We start from the raw sequence: 10,912 nt of genomic DNA, 5'->3' as shown, positions 1-10,912 counted from the left end.
TGGTTCAGACGGTAAAGAATCTGCCTGCAATGCGGGAGACCCGGGTTCAATTTCTGGGTTGGGAAGATCCCCTGGAGAAGGGCATTGCAACCCACTCCAGTATTCTTGCCTGGAGTATTCCATGAACAGAGGAGCCTGGCAGGCTACAATCCATGGAGTCACAAAGAGTCAGACAGGACTAAGCGACTAACACTTACACTTTCAAACTCTGTGAAGGAAGGGTAGAAGGCACAGTATAGCTAGTCAGTTTTCTGTGGAGAAATACCACTAACCTGAGTGAGATGACTGAATGCTTCTGCCTGTTTTAGAAAAATGTATCAAAAGAAAGTGATCATATATCTGGAGAACTTTTTGAAGCTCTTTTGCCATCTTGTTCCCTAGCAACATCCTAATTCTAAGATTACAAAGATGACTGAAGTTTCAATAGAAAGAGCACTTTAGCTTTAGGTCATGTGTATCCTACATCTACGCCCCTTCAATTGAACTAGGAATAGTATTTTAAATTAATCTAGACTTTTAGGATAGTTACATTTTTGGCACTTAGGACATACTAATGATCAAATCAGGGATTTCTTTGAATGCTGAATCCTGGTACAGAAATATAGCTTCATATTTTAATATCACTCCCTGATGAAAAAATAGAATCAGCTTTATGTTTTTAAGAAACTGTGAGTGATGAAAAACTTCAGAATGATTTTCCCAGTTTTGTTTCATTCATATGTAAAATGAATTCTTGTACTTAAGATTCAGAAAAGGATTCTGCCTCCATGTGCCTTTACTTCTAGCTTTAACAACTTGCTGTTAAATGTGTAATGTCTTGGTTCCTAATTTTTTATTGAAAATAAAAAAAGATTATAATACCCAGTGATTTTATTATTGTTCCAATGTAATATACCTTCTACTTCATATCTTTTCTCACTTCTTACCAACTCTGAATGTCTTCCTCATACTAGTGTATATAAAAATGCAGTTTTAGTGTACAAATTGTTAGGTAGCACACAGAAACCTAAAGAGTTTGTCAGTGGAGCTGAAAATAGAGCTTGTTTTAAAACGTGGTATCCAAAACACATTTGAAACCTTTATTCTCTATGGATGCAAAAACAACAGGAAAATATATAACTAAGGATAATGAGTTGGAATGCAGGAGGGATGGAGACTCTTATTATTCTGTTAATTCCCCCTCCTGCCAGTGCTATCCTGATGATCTAATTCAGGAGTGAATAATTTCCATCCTGTCTCAGTTTATTTTTAATTTCTCTCATCCCAGATAACGGGATCTGGTCTGGTGTAGTACTTCTGGCTTTCTCTGTTGGGAGTGAGGCCTCTGAGGACTTGAAGAATTTTAAGGGGTAGGTCATCTGATAAAAGCCCTTAGAAATTCTTAGCAGCAAGCCAGCAGTAGGTTGGCCAACTAGGATTTCAGTCTACTTTTTGTCTGCTTCCCTATGCTGGAAAGGAAAGAGGATGATGTTACAGAAAGTGTGTTAGACAGAAAAGACCATAAAAGAAAGTATCAGAGGTGATATTTAGGTTAAGACTTAAGTGATAAAATGAAGCCTGCAGTACAACAACTAGGGAAAAAGACATTCTAGACAGTGGGAACAGAGAATGCAAAGGCCCCAAGATGGGAAGGAGTTTGGGAGGATTAAGGAACAAAAGTCAATGTGGCTAAGTATAGTTGGGGACAGGACAAAAAAAGAGTGGAGCAGAGACCAAGGAGGTTAAAAAGGTTAACGGTGAGAGCAAGGAGGCCTTGTAGGACAAAGGGGGATGAATTTTATTCTACTTGCACTGGGAAATCATTAGGCTTTGAGCAAATGAATAAAGTCTGATTTATAGTATAAAAAACTCAGCACAGTTGTATGTGGAGTATACCAAGGCAGTGAAAAGAAGGAATCCAGTAAGGAAGCTCTTGAAAAGGCAAGAGGTGAGGACTGTTCAGAATGGAAAGGCAAACATGGGAGTGAACAGAAGGCATAGAGGGGAACTGACTCTTAGTGGGAGGGGACAGATAGGTTACACAGGAGACTAGGCTCACTAACAGAACAGACTGTATCATGTCTCAAAGAACATTTATTTTTTACCCATCAGAGATCATCCTGAAGGGCAAATAGTCTTTCTTGAGGTGATTGAGGGAATCAAACATCTTCCATGCTATGCTCTACCAGGCCCTAGAGATGCCATATCATACGCATCTACCAGAAGGGGAAAGTAAGCATGGAAGCACACTCACCCTCTTAAAAGTTCTGGCACAGAACTGACACATTTCTACTCACATTCCACTGGAGAGGTTAGCTGGTTACTCCATCACTATAGGGGGATTGGGTGGAGCCCTGGGAAGTGTAGTCATTTGTCCTATAACTCTGTAACTCTGCAACCCTGTCCAATTTTGCTGGACAGTCAGTAGTCTGGTATAAGGATGCTTCCAATATAAATTGGGAATAAGATTGCAGTATCATTATTTTTAGACTGAAATATCATTCTTGTAGATGTCTACTGGAACCCCTGAGCAGGAGGAATCTATATAGCCCTAGGGTGTGCTGAGTCGCAGGGCAGATCTTCAATTTTAAGAGATCTTGCCAAGTTGTTCATAAATTAATTGTACCGGTGTCTGTTCCCAAGTGCAGGGAGTTCACACTACTCCAAAATCTAGCTGGACCTGATACAGTCCAACTTCAGGAAAATGTATTCTAATGAATTTGGTTTAAAAACTTAAACACTCAGTAATGATTAGAATCCTCTCTATTGTGTCCTGTTGATGCATGGCTCAGATAGCAAAAATAAAAGGATCCCCTGTGAGGGCCCGGGATGAGACTGGACAAGTTTAATCTCAAACCAATTACAGGCACACATCTATTATTGGGGGCTTGGGCACATACTACTGCAATGTGAAATTCACAATAAAGCGAGTCACATGAATTTTCCAGTTTCCCAGTGCATATTGAAAAAGCAAGAGAGTTCCAGAAAAACATCTACTTCTGCTTTATTGACTATGCCAAAGCCTTTGACTGTGTGGATCACAATAAACTGTGGAAAATTCTGAAACAGATGGGAACACCAGACCACCTGACCTGCCTCCTGAGAAATCTGTATGCAGGTCAGGAAGCAACAGTTAGAACTGGACATGGAACAACAGACTGGTTCCAAATAGAAAAAGGAGTATGTCAAGGCTGTATATTGTCACCCTACTTATTTAACTTATACGCAGAGTACATCATGAGAAACGCTGGGCTGGATGAAGCACAAGTTGGACTCAAGATTGCTGGGAGAAATATCAATAACCTCAGATATGCAGATGACACCATCCTATGACAGAAAGTGAAGAACTAAAGAGTCTCTTGATGAAAGTGAAAGAGAGTGTAAAAGTTGGCTTAAAGCTCCACATTCAGAAAACTAAGATCATGGCATCTGGTCCCATCACTTCATGGCAAATAGAAGGGGAAACAGTGGAAACAGTGGCTGACTTTATTTTTCTGGGCTCCAAAATCACTGCAGATAATTGCAGCCATTAAATTAAAAGACGCTTACTCCTTGGAAGGAAAGTTATAACCAACCTAGACAGCATATTAAAAAGCAGAGACATTACTTTGTCAACAAAGGTCTGTCTAGTCAAGGCTATGGTTTTTCCAGTGGTCATGTATGGATGTGAGAGTTGGACTATAAAGAAGGCTGAGCGCAGAAGAATTGATGCTTTTGAACTGTGGTGTTGGAGAAGACTTTTGAGAGTCCCTTGGACTGCAAGGAGATCCAACCAGTCCATCCTATAGGAGATCAGTCCTGGGTGTTCACTGGAAGGACTGATGTTGAAGCTGAAACTCCAATACTTTGGCCACCTCATGCAAAGAGCTGACTCATTTGAAAAGACCCTGATGCTGGGAAAGATTGAGGGCAGGAGGAGAAGGGGACGACAGAGGATGAGATGACTGGATGGCATCACCGACTCAATGGACGTGGGTTTGGGTGGACTCTGGGAGCCGGTGATGGACAGGGAGGCCTGCCGTGTTGCAGTTCACAGGGTCGCAAAGAGTCGGACACTACTGAGCAACTGAACTGAACAGTGCATATAAAAGGTATACAATGTAGACTACACTACATTGTAGTTGATTTAAAGTGTGCAATATCACTGTGTCTAAAGCAACAATTGTACGTACTTCAAATCAAAATCAGTATCTCTAAAGGGAAGAGCAATAAAGCAAGGTATGAGTAGATTCATTTGAACCAGCATAATTTTGGACCTAAGCAACTACTGAGACAACTGTATGTTACTTCTTCAAAACTCATTCCCATCTCTAGTCATCATTTCCCTCCTTTCACATAGAGTGTCAGCAAAGAGACAGGTAGCACATTGGAGTCAATGAACAATGGAAAACATCATTCTAACACAGTAATTTATTTTTCTTGCCATTGCCAAACATTCCCCAAATCTTACTCACCAGAAATTAACAGAGCTTCTCCATTTTCCTCCCTGACAATCCTCATGAATGGAAAGGGCTTTAAGAGAGCAACTGCCAATGACAATGTCGAGTGGATAGACCATGTCCTTCATTTCAAAACTACCTGTTCTGGCAGTATCCCAACCAGGTTTCAATGCTCCTATGTGTCAAAGTGGTCTTCACAAAAGCCCACATTTTAAGGCTATATGGAGGAGCACGGAGAACAGTTAATAGTGGTAACAGCCTTTTAGATTTTGAAAAGGCAGTATTGGTCCACATCAGGGTTAAGGGTCTCTGGCTTTTTATGTGGCATAAGCCACAAAAACTGGCAAGAATATAGAAGACCAATATTTATGGAAAAGGGGAAGAGAATTCAGAAATACAATAACAGAGCTGCTCTAATCAATGCTCCAGGGAAAGCCAGCCTCAAGGAGAAACAGCCTAACAGATACTATCAGCTAGGCATGAGTATCAGAAAAAGAACTTTTCTTTCCAACTCCAGATAAGTATCTACACCTGGTGTCAAAGTCTCAGGTTATAAAGAGGACAGAACACAACATCTAAAAAAGGGTAGAGAACAACATTCTCAGAAAATTCAGAGACAGACTTTGGCTAAAGGGAGATACGAGGACTTAACAGAGTGCAGACTAACCATCAGGTCAAGTCCAGGGGAGAAGGAATGTGCACCCTGGCTACCAATCTTCATGGCAGTACCAGCAATATTAGGGTTCTGTATCAAATATCAGAGGAAAAAGGGTATTACTTCTCAATCCTCAAAACTGCAGGAACAAAATAAACTGCAGGAAAGTTGATTTGAGGTGGTATTTATTTCTGCTGCCTTCTTCTTTCCAGTCATTTTATGTGAGACATATTCCTCCTAAGGTTGCATATAATGCCTGTGCATCTAGTTACTTACTGCCACCTGGGACGAAGTATTTCCCAGGAAAACCTGCATCCAGAGGGTCTAGTTTTATTATTCTAAGTATTTTCTCACTTTCAATCCTAAAACCATAATGAGACAACAAACAGCCTCCATATATTCTGTCACCCAAGCAGACAGGGGACCCTTATTAAAGGAGCGACAACAGTTCTAGGTTCTAGGCTTGTTATACCACAAATACAAAATCATCAAATCAGTATGGTTTTAAAAAGTTAGTTTGGAATCATTTTATAAGATAGATGATGGAGCAACTACGAAATCAATGGCGCTTCCAAGAACATTCTATACCCCAGTATGGAAAGGATAATCAAACAGATTTCTTAGTCTTGTACAGGGCAAGAGGGCCTACAGTGGACCTTAAGGGGGAGCTCTTTGGGCACGATGAGAGAAAAACAGGGGGACTCCAATGAGAATAGCATGAAAATCTACCAAAAAGGAGATGGGGTGGGGGTAGTGGAGGGTTCACAAGAATCAGTAGGGAAAACAGTGAAATTTACACAGGAGGAAGGAGCTGAGAGTGTCACAGCATTACACAAACAGCTGAAAGAGTAGATTTCTCTTCACTCAGCCCCCGTGACTCAGGCCTCTCCACACAGGTCCCTGTGACCACAGCCTCCCATCCACTCTCCCAGGAGTGCTTTCACACTGCCTGCCTATTTCTTTCCTCATTTGTGATTTGTCTTTGGGGACTTGACTTTCTGAAACTGTGATGGCACTGGCTCCTGCTCTGGTTCTTTACCGGATGTTGCCACTAGCTGTTCCTCATGATTCCTCCTCTGATCCTTCCCTACTCTAAGACTTGGCTCTGTCTCAGGAAGCTCAATGCCAGGCTGCTGCCGCCGCCTTAGAGACCATTGGCTCCCATGCTGCTGCCTCCGCTTCTCTTCTTCTTGCTGTCGCTGTTTTCTCTTCATCAGCTTCTCAAAGCTTTTGCTTGTTGTCGGAGTGACAATAAACCAGTCCTACAGAGGCAAAACAGAAACACCATCCAGTCAAAATACAGTGCCCAAGGAAGCGGTATGGAAGACTTTGTTTTTTAAGGTAGGATTAGGGCAGAACACAGTAAGGAGGCAACAGATATGAAACCAGAGCTTAGAACTGTGTCTTATAAACTGGAGAAATTCAGTACAAAGCAGTCATTACAAGCATTTCTTGTATAAGACATGACTTCAGGTACTACTGTAAGGGATCTACAAAGTCTGACTACTTAGCATCATCCCACCCATTCCTATCCTTTTGAAGATCTCCTCATGAAACATAAAACATTTGGCCATAGGAGATTTTTATTTCAATTTTTAATTTTGCAGTCAGACCACCTAAGTATAAATCTCAGCTCTGTTTCGAACCATGTGACCATCAGAAAACTACTTAACCTCTCTGAGTCTCAGTTTAAAAAATTAAGGGCTGGAGGAACTGGCACCCAATGAAGAAGTATTCCTCCGAAAGAAAAAAAACAAAACAAAACACAGAAATAAATTCAGTAAAAAAATGTCAACTTAAATCAAGAAATCTGCTCAGTCTTCTAGCTCTAACTACCAATTTATAGGAAATAGCAGAATAGAGAATCACTGCTATAGGAATGCAAACAGCCAAGTCCAGAATGTGAGTAAACATAAGTGACCAAGGGCTTGGTTTCTTAAATAATAGGGGAAAAGAAACATCTGCATTGCCTGATGAGATTGTCACTAGCCATGTGTCATTAATAAGCTCTTGAAATGTGCTTAATCCAAATTGAGATATGCTTTCTATGTAAAACACACAGTAAATTTCAAAGACTTTCTGTGAAAAAAAATGTAAAAAAAAAAAAAAGAAAAAAAATGTAAAGTATCTCATTAATAATTCCATATTGACTACCATGTTAAAAAGATAGTATTTTAGATATATTGTGTTTAAATAAAATACAGTATTAAAAGTCAATTTCACCAGTTTTCTTTATACTTTTTAAAAATGCAGTTAGTAGAAAACTTGGGATTACACATGTGGCTCACATTATATTTTTATTAGATAGCACTGCTCTAGATTAAAACAAACAGAAGGATTTCCCTAGCAGTACAGTGGTTAAGACTCGGCACTCACAATGCAAAGGGCACTGGTTCCCTGTTCGGAGAACTAAGATTCCCCATGCCATGTGGTGAGGCAAAAAAAAAAAAATCTAAAACAAAGGTCCATATATTGCATTTGTCTTTTTTATTTTAATTAATTCATTCATTTACTTCCTTTTTTTTTCCTCCTGCAGTGGAAGCACAGAGTCTTAACCACTGGACCACCAGGGAAGTCCGGTTTTAGATTTTGATTGGAATAAACCAAATCTGAAATAAAATGATGAGACAGGGAAGTATAAATATTGAGTACATATATGATGATATGAAGGAACCTTTGTTAAATTTTAACGTGTGATGATGGTTGCAGTTATATATTTTTAAAAGTCCTCATATTTCTAGACACAGGTTGAAAGAAGTATTGACAGCTAATATGTGATGTGGAATTTGCTTTAAAATAAGCCTTAAAAGGACAAGGAAAGTGGATGCAATTATCAGTGACACAAGACTGGCCACACAGAGGACTGTGAAAGCTGTTCATTACACTACTCTGTCCACTTACACTGTTTCTGAATGTCTGTTTAAAAAAATGTAGCCTAAGAAAGTGAGGCAAAATGGTAGGAACAAGGTAAACACGTTTACCACAGTACAGAGTTCATAAATACCATCATAAATCATTGAACAAATGCTTGGGAGCAAGTCCAAGACTAAGTGAAATTTGTTGGTTCCAACTTTTGAGGAAGAAACTGTAGAAACAAGTGAACTACACAAAACCATATTTTGTTAGGAGATAATTATCTTTCAAACACTTCCTGTAGCATAAAAAGTTATAATATTATTAAAAAAGAAAATAAGGACTGGCCTTCCTGAAGAAATCTCAGATGAGGAAAGGGATTCCCAAAGCTTCAACCAGTAAAGCAACAGGAACCACAACAGATGACACTAACTGAAGCCAGAAAAACATCTATTTCTGCTTTATTGACTAGGCCAAAGCCTTTGACTGTGTGGATCACAATAAACTGTGGAAAATTCTGAAACAGATGGGAATGCCAGTGAGAATAACAAATGAGAAACCAGTATGCAGGTCAGGAAGCAACAGTTAGAACTGGACATGGAACAACAGACTTGTTCCAAATAGGGAAAGGAGTACCTCAAGGCTGTATATTGTCACCCTGCTTATTTAACTTATATGCAATAGTACATCATGAGAAATGCTGGGCTGGAGGAAGCACAAGCTGGAATCAAGACTGCTGGGAGAAATATCAATAACCTCAGATATGCAGATAACACCACCCTTATGGTAGAAAGTGAAGAAGAACTAAAGAGACTCTTGATGAAAGTGAAAGAGGAGAGTGAAAAAGTTGGCTTAAAGATCAACATTCAGGAAACTAAGATCATGGCATCCAGTTCCATCACTATTCATGGCAAATAGATGGGGAAACAGTGGAAACAGTGGCTGACTTTATTTTTCTGGGCTCCAGAATCACTGCAGATGATAATTGCAGCCATGAAATTAAAAGACGCTTACTCCTTGGAAGGAAAGTTATAACCAACCTAGACAGCATATTAAAAAGCAGAGACATTACTTTGCCAACAAAGGTCTGTCTAGTCAAGGCTATGGTTTTTCCAGTGGTCATGTATGGATCTGAGAGTCGGACTATAAAGAAAGCTGAGTGCAGAAGAATTGATGCTTTTGAACTGTGGTGCTGGAGAAGACTCTTGAGAGTCCCTTGGACTGCAAGGAGATCCAAACAGTCCATCCTACAAGAGATCAGTCCTGGGTGTTCACTGGAAGGACTGATTTTGAAGCTGAAACTCCAATATTTTGGACACCTGATGAGAAGAGCTGACTCATTTGAAAAGACCCTGATGCCGGGGAAGATTGAGAGCAGGAGGAGAAGGGGACCACAGAGGATAAGATGGTTGGATGGCATCACTGACTCAATGGACATGGGTTTGGGTGGACTCTGGGAGTTGGTGATGGACAAGGAGGCCTGGCATGCTGCGGTTCATGGGGTCACAAAGAGTCGGACACGACTGAGCGACTGAACTGAACTGAATTGAACCTCACATGGCTAAGAACTATTACATCTGAGGGCAGAGAACTGCTGCAGGGGCTTGCTATTTTTCCCCAGCAGGCAACAACAGTTTCTGCAGTAAAATATGCCAAGAGAATGCACACTCTACTCCCTGAGCTTTTGCAATAAGGGATTTAATTCTACAGCAAACAAATTCTCTGTTCATCTGGACTCCTAAAAACCTTCCCCAAGAGAAAACTCTTGATCTTCTGAACTTAAAGCATTTTCAACTTTTAATATTTTAATTTTGAAAATTTACAAACTTTCCACAAAAGTTACAATAGTTCAATGAACACCGAGACTGAGCTCTGTTAATCTCTCTTCCCTTCCTTCCCTCCCTCCAACTCTCCCTTTGTTCCCTCCTCTGAACCATCTTCAGTTTAGTTACCGACATGGTACTTCATTCCTAAAAACGTCATGTATCTGCCTAAGAACAAGGGCATTCCCTGCATAACTACAATACAGTTATCACATTTTGGAATATTAACATTGACTTATTACTATCACTTTGTAGTAGTTAGTATTCAAATTACCTCAGTTCTCTCAATAACATCTTTTACATTGTTTCTATGCAGTATTTCAACAATATTCAAAACAGGTTGCTCAAAGATGTTGGAATACCAGAAAACAGGAGTTCAGGAGTATAGACATTGCTGTGAAACAAGAATTCCAAAGGTGTAAATGCAACCTGGTTGTCAAATGCCTAGTTTAACTAGACTTCAGGAAATCAGAAGGCTTCCCACGTGGCTCAGTGGTAAAGCAGAAGACACAGGAGACATGGGTTCAATCCCTGTGTCGGGTAGATCCCCTGGAGAAGGAAATGGCAACCACTCCAGTATTCTTGCCTGGAAAATCCCATGGACAGAGAAGCCTGGTAGGCCTCACTCCATGAGCTCACAACAGAGTCAGACATGACTGAGCCCGTGCATACAAGTTAATTAGAATAATCAGGGATGCTCATAGCCACAGTTATTTCAAATGCTTTCATGAATGAGTGAGTAAAAGTCACTCAGTCATGTCCAACTCTTGGTGACCACATGGACTGTAGCATGCCAGGCTGCTCTGTCCATCAAATTCTCCAGGCTAGAACACTGGAGTCAGTAGCCATTCCCTTCTCCAAGGGATCTTTCCAACCCAGGGATCAAACCCAGGTCTCCCACATTGCAAACAGATACTTTACTGTCTCAGCCACCAGGGAAGCCCAAAAATACTGGGATGGGTTGCCACTCCCTTATCCAGGAGATCTTCCTAACCCAGGAGTTGAACCAGGGTCTCCTGCATTGCAGGCAGATTCTTTACCAGCTGAGCTACCAAGGAAGCCCAAATGCTTTCACAGAAAAATACTAGTCTACATCTGATTTAAGGAAGTTGTTTAACTCTAATGAGTCCAGTAGACCCTTTAGTTTTTCTTGACAGTCCCAG

At 40.4% G+C, this 10,912-nt stretch overlaps 1 protein-coding gene across 4 annotated transcripts in view; it reads right to left on the bottom strand.

Moving 5' to 3' along the window:
- Positions 1-4,371: 4,371 nt before the first annotated feature.
- The window catches only part of ZNF512 (zinc finger protein 512), a 28,637-nt gene continuing 22,096 nt past the window's right edge, over positions 4,372-10,912 (bottom strand). For all 4 annotated transcript variants that reach the window (XM_043917452.1, XM_043917451.1, XM_043917453.1 and 1 more), the window contains one exon: positions 4,372-6,335. In XM_043917452.1, coding sequence (XP_043773387.1) covers positions 6,039-6,335 — 297 coding nt within the window. In that variant the 3' untranslated portion in view covers positions 4,372-6,038. The remainder of the gene's footprint in view (positions 6,336-10,912) is intronic.

This window comes from Cervus elaphus, chromosome 11, assembly GCF_910594005.1.
Source record: "Cervus elaphus chromosome 11, mCerEla1.1, whole genome shotgun sequence".
NCBI classification, from domain to species: Eukaryota; Metazoa; Chordata; class Mammalia; order Artiodactyla; family Cervidae; genus Cervus; species Cervus elaphus.
This window is presented reverse-complemented; position numbering and strand designations above follow the sequence as displayed.